At 37.6% G+C, this 23,680-nt stretch overlaps 1 protein-coding gene and 1 pseudogene across 6 annotated transcripts in view; one reads left to right on the top strand and one right to left on the bottom strand.

The window, feature by feature from the left end:
• The window catches only part of SENP7 (SUMO specific peptidase 7), a 185,760-nt gene that overhangs the window by 95,301 nt on the left and 66,779 nt on the right, over nt 1–23,680 (top strand). For 4 of the 6 annotated variants that reach the window (XM_030940256.1, XM_030940242.1, XM_030940250.1 and 1 more), the window contains one exon: nt 16,461–16,655. The exons of the other annotated variants lie outside the window; for them this stretch is intronic. In XM_030940256.1, coding sequence (XP_030796116.1) covers nt 16,461–16,655 — 195 coding nt within the window. The remainder of the gene's footprint in view (nt 1–16,460; nt 16,656–23,680) is intronic. 6 annotated transcript variants of the gene reach the window in all.
• Nucleotides 459–944, bottom strand: LOC104670005 (annotated as a pseudogene).

The following is a 23,680-nucleotide window of genomic DNA, read 5'->3' as shown; positions in this document are numbered from 1 at the left end:
TGTATAAATTAAACAAAACCAAGAAAACAAAGACCCAGAAAACTTTTTTCCCTTCTAAGTTAGTGACCTCGTGGATTTTGTTTCACAGCTTACGGAAAATGGTGTGGTGACACTTCTGGTAAACAGGATGTTGGCAACAAAGAGAAAATATCTCTCCTCAAACTCCACCAACTCTAACCTGCCAGCCTGTTGGTACCTATGTAGTAAGAAGAGTCTGGTGCCTTGGAGGACTCTGGCTTGTTACAGGGAAGATCCTTACTGCCAGGACAAGCGCTGGCCACAGGAAATATAAGCTCTAAAACTCTCCTGTAATACCTCTGACCCAATTTTGCACCACTTTTTTCCATTTCATTTTTTAGGACTGAAACATAAAAGAACCAGTGTCTGGAGGCAAGTGACATATGCCTTACCCTTGTGGCCATCCTTACTTTCTTCATTCATAAACTTTGCTTAAAAGACTAAAGTTCCCAATTCCTTATAAAAAATATGTTCTTGCCCTCAGCCCCGATGGCTACTGGCAAAGATTTTTGTTTCCCAATGGCTAAGAGAGCTTCCTTCATCTTCTTGGTCGTAGTTGGGATGAGGTGCACGTGGTCATCCACACACTTGGTCACACAACCGTCTAGCTGCTGCTTCACCTGAAGCTCCTTACTCCCAGCATCTATTAAATCTTTGGCTTTGTTATTGCATTGCATGGTGCACCAGGCCAGGCGGTCCTTGAACTTCTCCAACTCACTGATGACCAAAGCCTGGGCTTGAGCCAGAGGCACATGGCAGCGCTTGATGGACTGGTGCACCTGCTGCAGGGAGGCCTGTCTGTCTTCACAACAGCTGGTGCTGCACCGGAACATGAGACCCTGCATTTTCTGAATGTTCTCTTTCTCCAGACTCTTCACCATGGAGTCTACCACCTCCTGCACCTGCAGCTGCTGTAGCTCTGCCATGGTGACCCTGCGCTGCCCTGTGCTGCGCCACCATATATAGTTATTTTTAACCCCTTAATCTGTCTTTTAAAGGATCTCTTCTCCATCTTTATTGCCAGCGCATCAGTTCAAGCCCTAATAACTTCGTGCCTTTTATTACTATGGTAGTAACTTGATTAGGTTTCCTTTACATAGCCTTTTTCTTCTTGTTTTATTCTTTATATTGTTGTCAAAATATTTATTCTAAAAGGTAGATCTTGCTTGCCACTTACTAGTTTAACATCTTTCAATGGCTCCACATAATCTCCTGGATAAAGCTCAAACTTCTTAGTTTGGCACACAAGGACGTTAATGATCTCACCTTTGCTTATCTCTAACTTTGTGTCTGTCTAGTCCTCCATATTCACAATGTACTTCAGATTTAGGAACTATTTTCGGCTTACTGAATGTGTGTACTGTTATATACATCCTGTTTGTTTTCTTGTCTTGGAAACTGTCCTCCTTTTTTTTTTTTTTTTAAGGAAGCCTTCCTTGATTCCACCCTCCAAATCTATATATGATCCCTTTCTTTGCCTTGCTAAACAGCTTGTTAGTATATCTTAACATTTATCACACTATATTGTGATTTTTAGTTTCTCTTCCTCCCTGCAGCAAACTTCCTGAGGATAGGAACTATATTTTATTTCTTATTTTTTCTTTATTCCTAATATAGTACTGGACACTTATCAAATGCTCAGTAAATGTTTGCTGGATAAAAGAAGGAGATTGCTTCTCACCAGAGTTGCATCTCTAGACACTCTGTCTAACGTATATTTTCCCTGTAAGAACCAATTATATATTCAGTAATTTTGGTGACAACCAGGAAAAGAGATATTAGAAACGTCAGATAAGGAAACTGGAGAACTCTTTTGTGTATGGCTTTGGATAGATATTTTCTACCTGAGACTTGCTATATATAATAGGAGACTTCTGCTTTCTTCAGTCTTTGCTTAACTTTGGTATGAGGCTTTTTGTTTTATTTTCATTTCTACTCAGGACTTAAAATTTTAGAAAGATAAGAGGGAGAAACATTTATTTCTGCATTTTGATTTTATCCTAAAGTGTAATCATTGAGTAAACCAAAATTACTCATTCAGTTCCAGAAATGGTATTTTGTTGGACATTTTATTTGCATTCTGGAATCTAAAGAAGTAAAGTAAGTATCTTGCCTTTTATGTGAGGGCAGTTTGGCTTTTTGATTTCAGGATAAAATTGAGAAGAAAAATGGAAAAGACAGTTCAAATCAATTTTGTAAGTAATGGAGAAAAGGGTTTTAGAAATATCAAAAGAGTTTTAAAAATATCAAACTAGCAGTAGGAATGCACATTTATTTTTTAAAAATATGTAAACTGCATTTTAGTGTTAGTTTTATCTCCATGTATGGTTCATATCTATTTTCCTGGGAGAAAATTCCAGACATCTATAAGTCTGTCAACAGGAAGGAAATAATCTAGTGGGACACATATACAAGGCTTTTGAGAAAATAAACTATCTTTCTTCTGCTTTCATCAGTTTGTACCAGAGATTGTTAGAGAAATATGGAGATAGTGTACCCATATTCCATTAAGAAGAGCTAGCTGCTGGTACTTGGAATTTCTGTAAATATATTTTTTATCTTTGTCTTAAATTTATATGCATTTGAAGTTTAAAAAAAATTACGTATTCCAGGTATGTGATGGTAAAACTATTTGGATATTGCAATGTTCCTATCATTTTAAGATTTTTTAAGCCAGTAGTCTACTTGAGTGGTGATAATTATTCACTTAAAATTTAACTTAATAAAAGAACAAATTTAGAAACTAATCTGTGAATCTCTTTAATAAAGTTACTCAAAGATTAAATTTTTTCTACATACCTTTAAGATGCTGATTTAGAAGGTATATTTTAAATTATATCATCTGGGACAAGCATAGAGTTATGAGAATCCTCTTAAAATGCCACATAACACAATTTTAGGCATTCATTGCAGCAAAATGAAAACTAAATTAGTATTGTAATTTTTGGCTCATTATAGATTTATTAGCAGATATAATTATGTTATCTTTCAGCAAGGACTTCATTTCTCTAAAAATTTGCTCTATAGATGAAGTTGTATGTTAATAGCTCTTTCGAGTTCTTTAGAGTTTTCCCTCCATTATTAAGTTATTTGAATATGACAGTTACCTTGTTATTTAAACAAGGAAGGAACCTGTAGTTTGCAATTGAGAAAACTAAGAGTCAGAGAGAATAACCATGCAGAGACACAGTCAGAAAATGGTACTACTTCTCAGGCCAGTATACTTTCTGCTACCTCTCACTGCATTTCAAAGTTCATTTCTGCTTTGTTTTAGTATATTTATGATATTTTGAAGTGGGATTTCATAATATTAGTAAATAAAATTAAATAAACTCTACCTTACATACTGATACTGTTTACATACTTAGGAAAAAATTGGGTAAATATGTGAAATGACAACTTTTAGTTCTTCCTTCCAGATTGAGATAGTATGAAAGATGAAGTATACACCTTTGTATACTTCAATTCCTTGCAAAAATTCAGAACTTCTGAAATGCTGACTAGCCCTGGAATGTCCTTGACTGTGCTAATTTATAAACCTGTACTGCAAAAGACAGCTTAGGTATTGTTAATTTAGTTCTCAGTTTATAGATTTGTGTTCTTTAAGGCTATCACACAAAATTCCTTGTTTCCTCAAGGTACCCAAACTGGATAAGTTTTCAGTAGTCGATGAAAAGTGTTTGGGCTGTGGCTGTGTGCTATGAAGAGCTGTGTGTACTATAGTCATTGCTAACTGTTTATATACTTTAATTATGTATTAAAAATTGCAAACATCTAGTAAGATTTTTTATCAGGATTGCAGAGCATAGTAAATTATAAGTATTATTTGAAAGGGTAGTTTATAGCTTTGAGCAAGACTACAATAATATGAAAATTATTACAGAAATATGAAAATTAAGTGATATTCCGTTTATTGTGTATTACTATGTGAATTATGCTAACTGCTTTCCATCTATTATCTCATTTAATCTTAACAACTTTGTAAGGGAGATATTATTCTTCCCATTTTAGAGATGAGAAGATCAATGTGTAGAGGTAGAAATTATGGTAATTAACTTGCCCAAGGATTTATAGTTATAATGTGGTAAAATAAGAATCCAGACCTATGTTGATGTAACTTCAAAGTCCTTGCTGTTAATTCCTGTGCCATACTGCTTCTCTTTGCATTTTCACCCTTCTGAAGTTTAATTTTTTTCATCAGTAAAGTAGGAATTGGACTTTGCTACAGATACCATATCTAATTCATTATTTTATTTTATTTTATTAAATAAATAATAAAATAACCTATACCACAGTTTCTTTATCCACTTGTTGATGGATGGGCATTTGGGTTGGTTCCGTGTTTTTGCAGTTGTGAATTGTGCTGCTATACACACATGTGTGCAAGTAGCTTTTTCATATAATGACTTCTTTTCCTCTGGGTAGATACCCAGGAATGGGATTGCTGGATCAAATGGTAGTTCTACTTTTAGTTCTTTAAGGAATCTCCACACTGTTTTCCACAGTGGTTGTCCTAGTTTACATTCCCACAAGCAGTGTAGAAAAGTTCCCTTTTCATCACATCCATGACAATATCTACTATTTTTTGATTTTTTGATTATGGCCATTCTAGCAGGAGTAAGGTGGTACCGCATTGTAGTTTTGATTTGCATTTCCCTGATCATTTGTGATGTTGAGCACTTTTTCATATTTTTTTTGGCCATTTGTGTATCTTCTTTGAGAATTGTCTATCCATGTCCTTAGCCCACTTTTTGATGAGATTGTTTGTTTTTTTCTTGTTGATTTGTTTGCATTCGTTATAGATTCTGGATATGAGTCCTTTGTCAGATGTATACATTGTGAAGATTTTTTTCCCACTCTGTGGGTTATCTGTTTACTCTGCTGACTGTTCCTTTTGGTATGCAGAAGCACGTTAGTTCAATTAAGTCCCAGCAGTTTATCTTTGTTTTTATTGCATTTGTTTTGGGTTCTTGGTCATAAAATCCTTGCCTAAGCCAATGTCTAGAAGGGTTTTTCTGATGTCATCTTCTAGAATTTTTATAGATTCAGATCTTAGATTTAAGTCCTTAATCCATCTTGAGTTGATTTTTGTGTAAGGTGAGAGATGAGGCTCCAGTTTCATTCTCCTACATGTGGCTAGCCAATTATCCCAGCACCATTTGTTGAAAAGGGTGTCCTTTCCTCACTTCATGGTTTTGTTTGCTTTGTCGAAGATCAGTTGCCTGTAAGTATTTGTGATTATTTTATTTCTGGGTTCTCTATTCTCTTCCATTGGTCTGGGTGTTTATTTTTATATCAGTACCATGCTGTTCTGGTGACTATGGCTTTATAGTATGCGATCAGGTAATGTGATGCCTGTAGATTTGTTCTCTTTGCTTAGTCTTGCTTTGGGTATACAGGCACTTTTTTGGTTTCATATGAATTTTATAATTTTTTTTTTCTAATTCTGTGAAGAATGATGGTGCTATTTGGATGGGAATTGCATTGAATTTGTAGATTGCTTTTAGCAATATGGTCATTTTCACAATATTGATTCTACCCATCCATGATTATGGGTTGTGTTTCCAGTTGTTTATGTCGTCTATGATTTCTTTCAGCAGTGTTTTGTAGTTTTCCTTGTAGAGGTCTTTTGACTCCTTAGTTAGATATATTCCTAAGTATTTTATTTTTATTTTTTGGCAGCTTTTGTAAAAGGGGTTGAGTTTTGGATTTGATTCTCTGCTTGGTTGCTGTTGGTGTATAGAAGAGCTGCTGATTTGTGTACATTAATCTTGTATGCAGAAACTTTGCTGAATTCTTTTATCAGTTCTAGGAGCTTTCTGGAGGAATCTTTAGGGTTTTCAAGATAAATGATCATAGTGTCAGCAAATAGGGATAGTTTGACTTCCTCTTTATCGATTTGGATGCCCTTTATTTTTTCTCTTGTGTGATTGTTCTGGCCTGGACTTCCAGTACTGTGTTGAAGAGGAGTGGTGAGAGTGGGCATCCTTGTCTTGTTCCAGTTCTCAGAGGGAATGCTTTCAACTTTTCCCCATTCAGTATTGTGTTGGCTGTGGGTTTGTCATAGATGGCTTTTATTATATTGAGGTATATCCCTTGTATGCTGATTTTGCTGAGAGTTTTAATCATAAAGAGATGCTGGATTTTGTTGAATGCTTTTTCTACATCTATTGAGGTGATCATGGGATTTTTGTTTTTAATTCTGTGTATGTGGTGTGTCGCATTTATTGACTTGCGTGTGTTAAACCATCCCCACATTCCTAATATGAAACCTGTTATCGGCCGGGCGCGGTGGCTCAAGCCTGTAATCCCAGCACTTTGGGAGGCCGAGACGGTTGGATCACGAGGTCAGGAGATCGAGACCATCCGGGCTAACACGGTGAAACCCCGTCTCTACTAAAAAATACAAAAAACTAGCCGGGCGAGGTGGCGGGCGCCTGTGGTCCCAGCTGCTCAGGAGGCTGAGGCAGGGGAATGGCGTAAACCCGGGAGGCGGAGCTTGTAGTGAGCTGAGATCCGGCCACTGCACTCCAGCCTGGGAGACAGAGCGAGACTCTGTCTCAAAAAAAAAAAAAAAAAAAAGAAACCTGTTATCATGGTGGATTATCTTTTTGACATGTTGTTTGATTCAGATAGCTCATATTTTGTTAAGGACTTTTGCGTCTGTATTCATCAGGGCTATTGGTCTGTAGTTTTCTTTTTTTTATGTCCTTTCTTGATTTTGGTATGAGGGTGATACTGTCTTCATGGAGTGATTTAGGGAAGGTTCCCTCTTTCTCTATCTTGTGGAATAGTGTCAGTAGGATTGGTACCAATTCTTTGAATGTCTGGTAGAATTCTACTGTGAATCCGTCTGGTCCTGGACTTTTTTTTGTTGTTGGTAATGTTTAAATTACCATTTCAGTTCTTGCTGCTTGTTATTGGTCTGTTCAGGGTACCTAATTCTTCCTATTTTAAGCTAGGAGGGTTCTATCTTTCCAGGAATTTATTCTTCTAGGTTTTCTAGTTTATGAGTATAAAGGTGTTTATAGTAGCCTTGAATGATCTTTTGTATTTCTGTGTTGTCAGTTGTAATATCTCCCGTTTTGTTTCTTATCGAGCTTATTTGGATTTTCTCTCTTTTCTTGGTTAATATTGCTAATGGTCTATCAATTTTATTTCTCTTTTCAAAAAACCAGCTTTTTGTTTTATTTATCTTTTTTTTTGGTTTTAATTTCATTTAGTTCTGCTCTGATCTTGGTTATTTCTTTTGTTCTGCTGGGTTTGGGTTTGATTTGTTCTTGTTTCTCTAGTTCTTTGAGGTGTGACCTTAGATTGCCTGTTTGTCCTCTTTCAGACTTTCTGATATAGGCATTTAAGGCTATGAACTTCCCTCTTAGCATCGCCTTTGCTGTGTCCCAGAGATTTTGATAGGTTGAACTGAACAACACTATTGTTCAGTTGGAAAAGTTTTTAAGTTTCCATCTTGATTTCGTTTTTGACCCAATGATCACCAGGAGCAGGTTATTTAATTTCCATGCGTTTGCACGGTTTTGAAGATTCTTTTTGGAGTTGATTTCCAGTTTTATTCCACTGTGGTCTGAGAGAGTGCTTGGTATAATTTCAGTTTTCTCAAATTTATAGAGGCTTGTTTTGTGGCCTATCATATGGTCTATCTTGGAGAAAGTTCCATATGCTGTTGAATAGAATGTATATTCTGTGGTTGTTGGATGGAATGTTCTGTGTATATCTGCTAAGTCCATTTGTTCGGGGGTATAGTTTAAATCCACTGTTTCTTTGTTGACTTTCTGTCTTGATGACCTGTCTAGTGCTGTGAGTGGAGTATTGAAGTCCCCTACTATTATTGTGTTGCTGTCTATCTCATTTCTTAGGTCTATTAGTAGTTGTTTTATAAATTTGGGAGCTCCAGTGTTAGATGCATATATGTTTATATTTTCCTGTTGGACTAGTCCTTTTATCCTTATATAATGTCCCTCTTTGTCTTTTCTAACTGCTGTTTCTTTAAAGTTTGTTTTGTCTGATACAAGAATAGCTACTCTTGCTTGCCTTTGCTGTCCATTTCCCTGAAATGTCTTTTCCACCCCTTTACCTTAAGTTTGTGCAAGTCCTTATGTGTTAGGTGAGTGTCTTGAAGGCAGCAGATAGTGGCTGGTGAATTCTTAATCATTCTGCAATTCTGTATCTTTTAAGTGGAGCATTTAGGCCATTTACATTCAGTGTTAGTATTGAGATGTGAGGTACTATTCCATTTATTGTGCTATTTGTTGCCTGTATACCTGGTTTTTTGTTTTTGTTTTTTAAATTGTATTTGTATTTTATAGGTCCTGTGAGATTTATGTTTTAAAGAGGTTCTGTTTTGATGTGTTTCCAGGATTTATTTTAAGGTTTAGAGCTCCTTTTAGCAGTTCTTGTAGTGCTTGGTAGTGGTGAGTTCTCTTAGCATTTGTTTGTCTGAGAAAGACTATCTTTCCTTTGTATATGAAGCTTAGTTTCACTTGATACAAAATTCTTGACTGATAGTTGTTTTGTTTGAGGAGAGTGAAGATAGGGCTTCAGTCCCTTCTAGCTTATAGGGTTTTTGCTGAGAAATCTGCTGTTAATCTGAGAGTTTTTCTTTATAGGTTACCTGGTGCTTTTGTCTCACAGCTCTTAAGATTCTTTCCTTCATATTAACTTTAGATAACCTGATGACATTGTGACTAGGTGATGATCTTTTTGTGATGAATTTTCCAGATGTTATTTGAGTTTCTTATATTTGGATGTTTAGGTCTCCAGCAAGGCCGGGGAAGCTTTCCTCAGTTATTCCCCAAAATATGCTTTCCAAACTTTTAGATTTCTCTTTTTCCTCAGGAACACCTGTTATTGTTAGATTTGGTCATTTAACATAATCCCAGACTTCTTGGAGGCTTTGTTCATATTTTCTTATTCTTTTTTCTTTGTCTTTGTTGGATTGGGTTAATTTAAAGACCTGTTTTCAAGCTCTGAATTTCTTTCTTCCACTTGTTCAATTCTATTGCTGAGACTTTCCAGAGCATTTTGCATTTCTATAAGTGTGTCCATTGTTTCCTGAAGTTTGAATTGTTTTTTATTTGTGCTATTTCCCCAAATATTTCTCCCTTCACCTCTTGTATCATTTTTTGGACTTCCTTACATTGGGCTTCACCTTTCTTTGGTGCCTCCCTGATTAGCTTAATAACTAACCTCCTGAATTCTTTTTCAGGTAAATCAGGGTTTTCTTCTTGGTTTGGGTCCATTGCTGGTGAGCTAGTATGATTTTTTGGAGGTGTTAAAGAACCTTATTTTGTCATATTACGAGAGTTGGTTTTTTGATTCCTTGTCATTTGAGTAGGCTCTGTCAGAGGGAAGGTCTAGGGCTGAAGGCTGTTGTTCAGATTCCTTTGTCCCATAGGGTGTTCCCTTGATATAGTACTCTCCCCCTTTTCCTATGGATGTGGCTTCCTGAGAGCAGAGCTATAGTGATTGTTATCTTCTGGATGTAGCCACCCAGCTATTCTACCAGGCTCTGGGCTGGTACTGGTGGTTGTCTGCACAGAGTCTTGTGACCTGAACCATCTATGGGCTTCTCAGTCATGGATACCAGCACAGTATTTGGAGTGTCTGGGTCCTGCTGGTGCACTCTGCTTCCTTCGTAAGGTGTATGGGTCCTCTCAGGCTTCCTGATTTATTCTTGCAGTTGTTCTGGAGCAAAAATTCACAATGCGAGCTTCCACATGCTGCTCTGTCTGTCCGAGTCAGAGCTGCAATCTAGTCTGCCTCCCATCCACCATTATCCCCTTTTGTTTCCAGTTCTGGAGGCAAGAAATCCAATCAAGGTGTTTTAAGGGCTGTGAGAGAAGGGCATGTGCCAGGCCTCTGTCTTTGACTTGTAGATGTCTGTCTTCTCCCTGTGTCTCTTCACATTGTTTTCTCACTGTGCGTCTCATTGTGGTTTTTATTTGTATTTCTCTAATGATCAGTGATATTGTGCTTTTAAAATATGATTATTGTCTGCATGTGTCTTCTTTGGAAAGGTGTCTGTTCATGTCCTTTGCCCACATTATAATGGGGTTGTTTGCCTTTTTTCATGTTAATTTGTTTAAGTTCCTTGTAAACTCTGGAAATTAGACATTTGTTAGATGGATAGATTGCAAAAACTTTCTCCCATTCTGTAGGGTGTCTGTTCACTCTAATGATAGTTTCTTTTGCTGTGCAGAAGCTGTTTAGTTTAATTAGATCCCATTTGTCAGTTTTTGCTTTTGTTGCAATTGCTTTTGGCATTTTTGTCGTGAAATCTTTGCCTGTGCCTACCTATGTCCTGAATGGTATTGCCTAGATTTTCTTCTAGGTTTTCTATAGTTTTAGGTTTTGCATTTAAGTCTTTAATCCATTTTGAGCTAATTTTTATATATAGTGTAACAATCGGGTTCAATTTCAATCTTTTGCATATGGCTAGTTGTTTTCCCAGCACCATTATTAAATATGGAACCCTTTGTCCATTGCTTGTTTTTGTCAGGTTTGTCAAAGATCACAGAATTATAGGTGTACAGTCTTATTTCTGGGCTCTTTATTATTTTCCATTAGTCTGTGTGTTTATTTTTGTACCAGTACCATGGTGTTTTGGTTACTATGCCCCTATAATATGGTTTGAAGGGAGATAAGGTGATTCTTGCAGTTTTTTTCTTTTTGCTTAGTATTGTCTTGGTTATACGGGGTTCTTTTTCATTCCATATGAATTTTAAAGTAGTTTTTTCTAATTCTATGAAGAGTGTCATTGGTAGTATGATAAGAATAGCATTGAATCTGTAAATTGCTTTGGGAAGTATGGCCATTTTAATATTGGTACTTTCTATCCATTAGCCTGGGATGTTTTTCTATTTGTGTCTTCTCTGATTTTTTAAAGTAATGTTTTATAGTTCTCCTTATAGAGATCTTTCACCTCCCCGGTTAACTGTATTCACAGGTATATTATTCTTTTTGTGGCTGTTATGAATGAGATTGCCTTTGTGATTTGGCTTTCCACTTGGCTGTTGTTGGTATATAGGAATGCTAGTGATTTTTGTACATTGATTTTTTTATCCTGAAACCTTGCTCAAGTTGTTTTATCAGCTGAAGGAGCTTTTGTGCTGAGACTATCGGATTTTCTAGATAGTTGTTGCAGCACTTTTCATTCTGATTATGGTATAAATGGTTATTTTCTGGAGTTTCCTGAAGTATCTATTGGCAATCTCAGTTATCTGGAATCCTTTGGCAAATTAGTATTGAGGATGTAGTATAACGGAATAGAACAGACAAAAAACCCCAAAAGATAATAGGCTCAGGTTCTTCCACTAGGAAAGCTACTTATAACTGGGCAGCTTATTTCACTTTTCTGAGCTTTGGGTTCTTCATGTTTACAATAAAGAGAGGACTAATTTATTTTAAAGTTCTCTAAGTATCTAAAATTTTATGCTGTCTGGAATATAATGAAAAGAACATAATGTCTTTATGTAGGGAAAAAATAGTTGTGAAATTTTTAATTAGGGGATGTGCATTTTTTTTTAGTCACAGTGCCATTGCACACTTAATAGACTACACTCTAGTGTAAACATAGTTATATATTCACTAGGAGGCCACAAAATTCATGTGACATGTTTTATTTTGATACTTACTTTATGGCGGGGGTCTGGAACTTAACCGGCTCTGTCTCCAAGTATATGCCTATACTTTTGTTTAAGCGAAAATGTGAACTTCACTGTACTTTGTTACCTTTGTTGTTTTATGCAGAGGCATCTAGAATGATGAATCCTTTCCGGAAGATTTTCAGTTTACTTTTCCCAGACCCATCAGAGGATGTCACTGTTTGTGGTAGCTATATGAAATGTATTTCTTAAATTGTAAGACTTGAAACTTGAAATTACTTCTTGATCCTTGGGCTGTAGAATGGATGTTTTATTAGCAGGCGTGAAAACAACACGAATTTTCTTGTACTTCCCCATCAGAGCTTTTGGGTGACTAGGTGCATTGTCAACGAGCTGTAATATTTTGAAAGGAATTTTATTTTTTTTTTTTCTGAGTGGCAGTTCTCAAAGGTGGGTTAAGTAATTTCAGTGATCCACGCTGTAAACAGATGTACTGTCATCCAGTCATCCAGTCATCCAGACATTGTAGTTCCATTTTCAGAGCACAGGCAGAGTAGATTTAGCTTTTTTTTTTTTTTTTTTCTGAGACGGAGTCTTGCTGTGTCGCCCAGGCTGGAATGCAGTGGCATGATCTCACTGCAACCTCTGCCTCCCAGGTTCAAGCGATTCTCCTGCCTCACCCTCTGAAGTAGCTGGAACTACAGGTGTGTACCACCATGCCTGGATAATTTTTTTTTTTTGTAGTAGAGATGGGGTTTCGCCATGTTGGCCAGGCTTGTCTCGAACTCCTGACCTCAAGTTATCTGCCGGCCTCTGCCACCCACAATGCTGGGGTTACAGGTATGAGCCACCATGCTCGGCCCAATTTAGCATAATTCTTAAGGGCCATTGGATCTTCTGCATGGTAATTGAGCACTGGCTTCACAGATAAGACACCAGCTTCATTAGCCCCTAACAAGAGAGTCAGCCTATCTTTCGAACTTATGCGTTGACTTTTCCTTTCTACGTATGGGATTCCTAGATGTCAGTTTATTCCAATAGAAGTCTCTTTCATCTACATTGAAAATCTGTTGTTTACTGTAGCCACTTTCATCAGTTATCCTAGCTAGATCTTCTGGATAACTTGCTGCAGCTTCTCCATCAGTACTTGCTGCTTCACCTTGCACTTTCATGTTACGGAGATAGTTTTTTGTTTTGTTTTGTTTTGTTTTTTTTTTGAGGCAGGGTCTCATTCTGTTGCCCAGCATGATTCATTTCAGCTTTGACCTCCCAGCTGGCACCATCATGGCTCACTACAACCTTGACCTCCCAAGCTAAAGTGATCCTCTTACCTCAGTCTCCCAAGTAGCTGAGGCTACAGGTGCATGCCACCATACTCAGTTAATATTTTCTATTTTTTTGTAGAGACAGGGTCTTACTATGTTGTCCAGACTGAGACAACTTCTTTTCTTAAAGCTTGTAAACAACTTTTCTTCTGCAGCTTCCTAACCTCTCTGTCTTCATAGAATTGAAGAGAGTATCTTGCTCTGAATTAGACTTTGGCTTAAGGGAATGTTGTGGCTGATTCGATCTGGTATTCAGACTACTATAACTTTCTCCATATCATCAGTAAGACTGTATTGCTTTCTTACGATTTGTGTGTTCGTAGGAGTAGCAATTTTTTTTTCTTTTTTTTTCTTTTTTTGAGATGGAGTGTCACTCTGTCTCCCAGGCTGGAATGCAGTGGCAGTATCTTGGCTCGCTGCAACTTCAGCCTCCTGGGTTCAAGTGATTCTTCTGCCTCAGCCTCCCGAGTAGCTGGGATTGCAGGTGCCTGCCACCACACCTGGCTAATTTTTGTATTTTTAGTAGAGATGGGGTTTCACCATGTTGGCCAGGCTGGTCTCAAACTCCTGACCTCAAGTGATCCACCTGCCTCAGCCTCCCTAAGAGCCAGGATTACAGGTGTGAGCCACTGCACCTGGCCAGGAGTAGCACTTTTAAATTTGTTCAAGAACTATTCTTTTTTTTTTTTGGAGACAGAGTCTTGCTCTGTCGCCCGGGCTGGAGTGCAGTGGCCGGATCTCAGCTCACTGCAAGCTTCGCCTCCCGGGTTTACGCCATTCTTCTGGCTCAGCCTCCCGAGTAGCTGGGACTACAGGCGCCCGCCACCTCACCCGGCTAGTTTTTTGTATTTTTAGTAGAGACGGGGTTTCACCGTGTTAGCCATGATGGTCTCGATCTCCTGACCTCGTGATCCGCCCGTCTCGGCCTCCCAAAGTGCTAGGATTACAGGCTTGAGCCACCGCGCCCGGCCAAGAACTATTCTTTTGCATTCACAGCTTGACTCTTTGCAGCAAGCAGTCTTGCTTTCAGCCTGTCTCAGCTTTCGACATGCTTTCCACACTAAGTTTATTAAGCTTTAGTTCTTTTTCTTTTTTCTTTTTTTTTTAAAACAAGGACTTGCTCTCTTTCTTTTTTTTTTTTTTTTTTTTTTTTTTTTTTTTTTTTTTTGAGACGGAGTCTCGCTCTGCTGCCCAGGCTGGAGTGCAGTGGCCGGATCTCAGCTCACTGCAAGCTCCGCCTCCCGGGTTGACGCCATTCTCCTGCCTCAGCCTCCCGAGTAGCTGGGACTACAGGCGCCCGCCAGGTCGCCCGGCTAGTTTTTTGTATTTTTAGTAGAGACGGGGTTTCACCATGTTAGCCAGGATGGTCTCGATCTCCTGACCTCGTGATCCGCCCGTCTCGGCCTCCCAAAGTGCTGGGATTACAGGCTTGAGCCACCGCGCCCGGCCAGACTTGCTCTCTTTCCCAGGCAGACAGAGGTGGCGCAATCCTAGCTCTCTGCAGCCTTGAACTCCTGGGGTCAAGTGATGCTCCACTCTTAGCTTCCCAAGTAGCTTGGACTACAGGCTTGTACTGCCATGGCTAGATGGCTTGTTAATTATGTTTTGTAGAGATGGAGTCTTGCCATGTTGCCCAGGCTGGCCTCAGTCTCCTGACCTCAAGTGATTGTCCCACCTTGACCTCCCAAAGTGCTGGGATTGCAGCTGTGAGCCACCACACCCGGCCATTTCTAGCTTTTGATTTAAAGTGAGAGACTTGTGACTCTTCCTTTCACGTGAATATTTAGAGGCCATGGTAGCGCTATTAATTGGCGTAATTTCAATATTGCTATGTCTCAGGGGATAGGGAGGAGGCCTGAGGAGAGAGAGAGAGAGAGATAGGGGAATGGTTGGTAGGTGAAGCAGTCAGAACACACAACATTTGTTAATTAAGTTCAATGTCTTATGTGTGCGTGGTTTTTGGTGCTTCAAAGCAATTACAGTTGTGCCATCAAAGATCACTGATTACAGATCATCATAATAGATAAAAACATAATGAAAAGATTGAAATATTTTGAGAATTACAAAAATGTGACACAGAGACACAAAGTGAGCAAATGGTGTTGGAAAAATCATGCTGATAGATGTGTTCTACTCAAGGTTGCCACAAACCTTGCATTTGTAAAAAAACACAGTATCTGTGAGGTGCAGTAAAGTGAAGCACAATAAAATGAGGTATGCTTGTACTCTAGCCCTTTCTATATATTGTTTCTGACAAACAAAATATAAGTAAAGTATTGCTAGTGGCATATCGATAACAGTCAACTGGGCATCTAATAAAGAGGAGTTAGGAAAACTTTAAAATTACATAAAAAGAACTTTAAAAAGTCACAATAATATGGCTTGGACCAGTGAATTCTGGGCTGAATATCAATATTGAAGGCATTATTGTAGTGTGGCAAAGTAATGTTCATAATAATGGCTGGCCAGCAAAGTAAAGATAGCACTAATTTTATACCAAATGTACTTCTTTATATATCAAATATACATCTTCTGTTTAAGAAGATGTCAGGCTTATATAGTGCATTTGATATAAAACTCACCAATTTAAGGTCTGGAGACTTAAAAATATACTCCAGGCTAGATGCAGTGGCTCACACCTGTAATCTCAGAATTTTGGGAGGTTGAAGTGGGAGGATTGCTTGAGCCCAGGAGTTTGAAACCAGCCTGGGCAACATGATGAGACATTGTCACCACAGAAAATAAAAAAGTTAGCTGGGCGTGGTGGCTTGTGCTTATAGTCCGAGCTGCTTAAGAGGCTGAGGTGGGAGGATTACTCGAGCCGGGAGGTGGAGGCTGCAGTGAGCTGTGATTGTATAACTGCATTCCAGTCTGGGCAACAGAGTGAGATCCTGTCTCAAAAAAGGAAAACCAACTAAACAAAAACTTTAATTCTCTAAACATTTAAATGTATTGGCTCTTTTCCTGATGCTATTAGCGTATATGTTATCACCATATGTGCTGTTTCAGTTATGGAATCTTTCATTACCAGAGATGCAGTCTGAATGATGTCTTGTTGGATTTATCATTTGTCATTTCCCAATTGCAAGTGTGTAAATTACTTATCAAAGACCTTTCTGTTAAATGAGAAGAACAAAGATTTCTTGATTTGTAGTAAGCTGTGTTTTTAATAATTTCTGGAAAAGGAAAGAAAGCATTTTTTAGAGAAGAATTTGTTAAAATTTTAAGCCCCTCAACGGCATCCATTAGTATAATTAAAGACATTGTAGTGACAGGCTAATCTGTGCTGTAAGTGATACGAAACAAGTGCTTCCAGAAACAAAAATACTGTGTTTTTCTACATTTTTAAGTATTTATGGGTTAATTTCTAGGGTGGTATAGTTCGAACAGCTTTCTTGTGCTAAGATGGCAATGATTGAAAATTCAACTTCCTGGAATACATTTTTTTTTAACTGAAAACTTCTCAGTACAGTACAGTGTTTGTTATTCTATGTGACAGGATACCCAGAGTTATATTGACGAATGTCCTGGGAACGGAGTTAGGAAGAAAATACATAAGGACCCCACCTGTAACCGAGGGAAGTTTGAGTGATACAGACAACTTGCAATCAGAGCAACTTTCTTCATCATCTGATGGCAGCCTAGAATCTTATCAAAGTTTAAACCCTCACAAGAGCTGTTATTTATCTGAAAGGTATGTTTAGTGATAACTTTACTCAAAATAATTATATTTATTTTGATGTATCCTTCCCTGTTCTTTTTCACAGATACATTATTGCTAAATGTGAGGTAAATGTGCTCTGATAGTTGGTATTATTTTTCTCCCCTGTTGGTTGGATTGGCTGTTGGAACCAACAGTCCATGGCTAATAATATGTTTCAGAAGCACTGGTCACCATACTTGTGTTTTGGAAAAATGAATACAGACACTTAGTGAAGATCTGGTAACTATTTCAGTATCCCAGTTTGTCTGGTGTAATTGAAATCCATTCCTCTGACATTAGTGTATTCCCTTCTCTTTTTCTGTTCTATTTGTCCATCTATCCATCCACCCATTCAGTCTTGTCTGTTGTTTTATTTTTTTTTTTAATTTTTTTGAGGTGGAGTCTCGTTCTGTTACCCAGGCTGGAGTGCAGTGGCGCAATCTCGGCTCACTGCAACCTCTGCCTCCCGGGTTCAAGCGATTCTCCTACCTCAGCCTCCCAGGTAGCTGGGACGACAGGCACGTGCCACCACGCCCAGCTAATTTTTTGTATTTTTTTAGTAGAGACAGGGTTTCACCATGTTAGCCAGGATGGTCTTGACCTCCTGACCTCGCGATCTGCCTGCTTCGGGCTCCCAAAGTGCTGGGATTACAGGCATGAGCCACTACGCCCAGCCTTGTCCGTTATTTTTATATTCAGACTCTAGAATTTTAACTAGTACTTAGTGCTCAGTAAATATTTTTTGAATGAATGACTGAACACATTCCTTAAAAAATGGTCTGAGATTTTCCATGAACAAGTGGAAAAGCTGAATTCCATTGACAAACGTAGCTTGTTGTGCCAATAAGAGAAATGCAGATCTTAAGTTTCCTTTGTTTTAAGCTCTAGGAGAGGATTGTGTGTGGACTGAAAATAGGAAAACATCTATGGCACAAAGCTAGGGATGGTCAGTTAGTAAATTCTGTTAGATTTATACACTTCCATTTGCCACAAGCTTCTGAAGCTTCTCTTGTTATTTTCTGTGTTCAGCCTGTAGGATACTTTTTATATAAATGAAAAGTTGATTTTCTTAACCCCCCCCGCCCCCCACCGAACTATCCAAAGCTAACTTCTGGTTTGTATTACTATTATAAATCTAATTACATTAAATAGTACTTATAGTTGCCTTTTTAAAGATCTGCAACAAATTTTATTATTTTTAACTCTTTATTTTCTATGAATTCTTGAATTTTTCTTCTTTTGGAAAATATTTTTTATTTTCACCTAGGTTCTACTTAGTGAATTAATAATGACAATTTTAACTTTATTAGGTCTCTTTCTAAGTTTTCCTCCCAAAATGAGAATTTCAGTGGCATTATTCAGTTACTAAATTTAATGTGTAATGGGGGAAATTAGTAATATATCTATCAAGTGGCTCATGCCTATAATCCTAGCCCTTTGGGAGGCTGAGGCAGGAGGATCACTTGAGGCCAGGAGTTCAAGACCAGCCTAGGCAGCATAGTGAGATCTTGTTTCTGCTAAAAATAAAAAAAATGAGCCAGGTGTGATGGTGCATACTTGTAGTCTCAGCTGCTTGGGAGGCTGAGGTGGGAGGATCGCTTGAGCCCAGGAGTGCAAGATTGCAGTGAGCTGTGATTGCTACTGCATTCTAGCATGGGTGACAGGGCAAGACCCTGTCTCAAAAACAACAACAGCCAGGCACAGTGGCTTACGCCTGTAATCTCAGCACTTTGGGAGGTGGAGGCGGGTGAATCACCTGAGGTCAGGAGTTCGAGACCAGCCTGACCAACATGGTGAAACCTTGTCTCTACTAAAAATGCAAAATTAGCTGAGTGTGGTGGCAGGGACCTGTAATCCCAGCTACTCGGGCGGCTGAGGCAGGAGAATTGCTTGAACCTGGGAGGCAGAGGTTGCAGTGAGCTGAGACTGCCCCATTGCACTCCAGCCTGGGCAGTGAACGAAATTTCGTCTCAAAAAACACACAGAAAACAACAATAACAACAACAACAACAACAACAACAACAACAACAACAACAAAAGTATCTATCCATGCTGCAGTATAGCTGTTTGTTTCCACCTCCTCTGCTATACCATGAGCTCCTCGAGGAGAAGAGGTATTGTGTCTTATTTGCATATACTTAGTACTTAGCTCAATGTATACTAAATTTTTTGCACTTGAGTTAATGCTTATGTCATTTAATGTAAGCTTCAGTTTTCTGAGTTGTAAAAAGAGAAGTAATTTTGAATGCCCTATTTACCTTACAAAAATGTTTTTTCTTTTCTTTTAAATCTCACTTCTGAGAATTATTTGTGCCCATAAAATATTATAAATAAAATAAATAAAAATATTATTGAAGGTGCTTTCTGTTGGAGGTGAAGTTGTGATGATTGAGCTTTAAGTCAAATGATGAGAAAAAAAAAAAAGATTAAAAGAAAACTCAAGACGTACCATTGCCATGGAACTCAGATGACATCAGTGCACATTTATGATGTTATGAAAAGTCACACTTTTGAAGATTGTATGAAACAATCAAATTGTAATCTGTACACTTCTGCCTTAATGCCATTCTGGGGCTAAGGTTTAATAATATTAATAGGTATAATATTTCTGGTCATTCCCCAAAACTATTCAGTGAGAGCACTAGCTGTCCTTTAAATCCTTTCTAAATAGATGTGAAATTTCCAGGTGGTTTTGATGTGGACTTTGAAATTTCATTCTCTTGGTGACAATTTTATATGATTCATGTATTTGGAATAAGCATAAACTTTGGACCTAGACATCTGGATTAAGATATTAGCTATACTGCTAATACACTGACTTACCTTGGGCAAGTTTTCTTACCCTGTCTTTAAAACAGGGATAATAATACACACCTTATTGGGTTAGTGTGCAGATTTAACAAGATGATCCATGTAAAGTCCCAAGTATAATGCCAGGAAGTTAGTAGGTGATTATTAAAAGTTAGTCATTATTTTTGTGTCTCTCTTATTGGTACTGATATCAAAAGTACTATTAAAGGATATTGCTATAGTTGATGTTACTGAAATATTCTACAATGAGGGTGCCAACATGTGTTCCTGAGTCCAGTGTTGTCATCACCATTGCTGCCAAAGCAATTGTTACAGCTTTGTTAGCCTCCCCATTTAGTTTAACAAATACTGAATTCCTTAAACCAAGCTTTAGTTCTTTCTTCCCTTAAGATGAATTTGTTAATCTTAACCCTAAGATCATATGGAATTAAAAAAGAGCCCAAATAGCCAAAGCAGTCCTGAGTGAAAAGAATAAAACTGGAGACATTACACTACCTGACTTCAAAATATATTACAAGGCTATAGTAACCAAAACAGCATGGTATAAACACAGACCCATAGACCAATGGAACAGAACAGAGAACCTATAAATAAATCCATTTATTTACAGCCAGCTGATTTTCAACAAAAGGTACCAAGAACATACACTGGGGAAAGGACACCCTCTTCAGTAGTGATCCTGGGAAAATATGCAGAAGAGTGAAACTAGACCCCTGTATCTCACCACATATAAAAATCAACCCAAGATGGATTAAATACTTTAAATGTAAGATCTGAAACTATAAAACTACTGGAAGAAAACATAGGGGACATGCTTCTGGACATTGGTCTAGGCAAAGATTTTATGACTATGACCTCAAAAGCACAGTCAAAAACAAAAAATACATAAATGAGACTATATTAAGCCAAATGGCTTCTACACACCTAAAGAGCCAACCCATCAACAGAGTAAAGAGACAACTTCCAGAATGGGAGAAAGTGTTTGTAAACTATTCATCCAAGAAGGGACTGATATCCGGAATATATGAGGAATCCAAACAACTCAACAGTAAAAATAAACAAATAATCCCTCTAAAAAGTGTGCAAGTGACATAAAAAGACGTTTCTCAAAAGAAGACATATAAATGGCAAACAGGTATGTGAACAGTGCTCAGCATTGCTAATTATAAGGGAAAAGCAAATCAGAACTGCAATGAGATATCATCTTACTTCAGCTAGAATGGCCATTAGAAAGACAAAGAATAGCAGATGCTGGCAAGGATGTGGTGAAAAGGAAACTCTCATACACTCTTGGTGGGAATGTAAATTGGTGTAACTATTATTGAAAGCAGTATAGAGATTTCTCAGAAAACTGAAATAGATTAAAAAAATAGAAACAAAAACAAACAACCCCTCCCCCCAAATTTAAACAAGAAACATAAAATTAGAACCGCTGTGCAATCCAGTAGTCCTCCCACTGGTATTTATCTAAAGGAAAGGAAATCAATATACCGAAGAAATACATGCACCTACCATGTTTTTTTTTGCAGTACTGTTCACCATAGCAAAGATACAGAATCAACCTAAGTGTCCATCAGTGGATAATGAAAATACGGTGTCTGTATACACAATGGAATACCATTCAGCCATAAAAAAGAATGAAATCCTGTCATATGCAGCAACATGGATGGAACTAGAGGTCATTACATGAAATAAGACAGACACAGAAATATAAAAATTGGATGTTCTCTCTTATATGTGAGAACTTAAATAAGTTGATCTCATAGAGGCAGAGAGTAGAATTACAAGCACTAGAGGCTGGGAAGTGTATATGTGGTCAGGGGCAATGGAGAGAATTTGGTTAATGGCTACTATATAGTTAGATAGAAATAATATGTTTTAATATTCAGTAGCAGAGTAGGGTGACTATAGTGCGTTGTATATTTCAAAATAGCTAGAAGAGAGGAATTGAAATGTTCCCAACACATGGAAATGATAAGTACTTGAGGTGATGGATACCCCAGATAATTTGATTTGATCATTACACATTCTGTGCATGTACCAAATACCACTTGTACCCATGAGAATGAGTTTATAAACCTGTTTGTCCTGTTTAGTCTTTTTGCACACTCCTGCTTCCTCTTACACTTTTCTACCATGCTATGAAGAGCAGGAAGCCCTCACTAGAAGGTGCCAGATGTAGCCACCCAGTGTTGAACTTTTCAGCTTGATTAGCTGTGAGCTAAATACTTTTCTGTTCATTATATTGTATTACCTGGTCTCAGGTATTCAGTTACAGCAATACGAAACAGAATAAGACATTTATATTTCCCTAATTAGTGAAGTTGAGCATTTTCATATGTCTATTGGGCATTTGTTTATCTTCTTTTAATAAATGTCTATTCATTCTGTTAAACATTTTTTAAATTGGATTATTTGTTTGCTTTTTATAGAGTTGTTTGAGTTTCCTTACATATTTTAGATATGTATGTATCCCTAGTGAGATGTATGATTTGTGACTATCTCCCAATCTATAGGTTGTCTCTCCACTCTGAAAATGATTTCATTGGTTGTGCAGAAGCTTTTAATTTTGATGTAATCCCTTTTGTCTGTTTTTTGCTTTTGTTCCCTGTGCTTTTTGGGTGAGATCTAAAAAATCATTGCTCAGACCAATGTCATATAGTTATTCCCATGTTTGCTTTTGGAAGTTTTACATGTTCAGGTCTTATGGTTAATTTTTTAACCCATTTTGAGTAGATTTTTGTATATGGTGAAAATAGGGGTATAGTTTCATTCTTCTGCGTATGGATATCTAGTTTTCCCAGCAACATTTATTGAAGAGGGTATCCTTTTGTAGTATATGTTCTTGGTGCCTTTGTTGAAAGTCAATTGGCTCTAAATATGGGGATTTATTTCTAGGTTTTCTGTTCTGTTCCACTGGTCTGTGTATTCGTTTTTTAAAGAGACGGGGTCTTGCTTTTTCATCCAGACTGTAGTGCGGTCCACGATCATAGTTCACTGTACCATTGAACTCCTGACTTCAAGCAATCTTTCCTCCTCAGCCTCCTGAATAGCTGGGACTACAGGTGTATACCACCACACCCAACTGTTTTTATACCAATGTCATGCTGTTTTGGTTACTATAGCTTTGTAATATATTTTGAAGTCAGGTAGTGTGATTCTTCCAGCATTGTTCTTTTTTCTCAGTATTGCTTTGGTTATTTGGTATCTTTTGTGGTTCCATATGACTTTTTGGATTGGGTTTTCTACTTCTAGGAAGAATATCATTGGCATTTTGATTGGGATTGCATTTTATTTGTAGATTCTTTTGGGAAGTATGGTCGTTTTAACACCATTAGTTCTAATCCATGAGCTTGGGATATCTTTCCATTTGATTATGCCCTCTTTAATTTCTTTCATTGGTATTTTGTAATTTCCAATTTAGAGATCTTTCAACTCTTTGGTTAAATTTATTCATAGGTATTTTATTCTGTAGCTATTCTAAGTGGAATTACTTTATTTTTTTTTCCAGCTAGTTCATTGTTGGTATATGCTACTGATTTTTCTGTGTTGATTCAGTGTCGTCAATTTTAATGAATTTATTAGTTATAAGAGTTTTTGGATGGAGTATTTAGGTTTTTCTATATGTATGGTCATGTCATCTGGAAAGAGGGATAATTTAACTACCTCTTTTCTAATTTGGATGCCCTCTATTTCTTTCTCTTACCTGATTGCTGTGGATAGGATTTCTAGGACTGTGTTGAATAAGAGTGGTGAAGGTGGACATCTTTGTCTTGTTCCAGTTCTTTGAGGAAAGGCTTCCAGATTTAATTCAATCAGTATAATTTGGCTGTGGATTTGTCATATAGGGCCTTAATCATGTTTCAGTGTGTTACTTCTGTGCCTATTTTTTGAGAGTTTTTATCATGAGGGGATACTGAATGTTATCAAATGCTTTTTCTGTATCTATTGTGGTGATCACATGGTTTTTGCCCTTAATTCTAATATGATGTACCACATTTATTGATTTGTGTGTGTTGAACCATCCTTGCATCCCTGAGATAAATCTCACTTGATCATGGTGCATTATCTTTTTGATGTGTGGTTGGATTCTGTTTGCTAGTATTCTGTTGAGGATTTTTGCATCTATGTTGCTCATATTGGCCTGAACTTTTTTTTCTCATGTCCTTGTGTAGTTGTGTTATCAGTGTAGTGCTGGCCTTGTA

The sequence above is a fragment of the Rhinopithecus roxellana genome, chromosome 1 (genome assembly GCF_007565055.1).
Source record: "Rhinopithecus roxellana isolate Shanxi Qingling chromosome 1, ASM756505v1, whole genome shotgun sequence".
Taxonomy (NCBI): domain Eukaryota; kingdom Metazoa; phylum Chordata; class Mammalia; order Primates; family Cercopithecidae; genus Rhinopithecus; species Rhinopithecus roxellana.
This window is presented reverse-complemented; position numbering and strand designations above follow the sequence as displayed.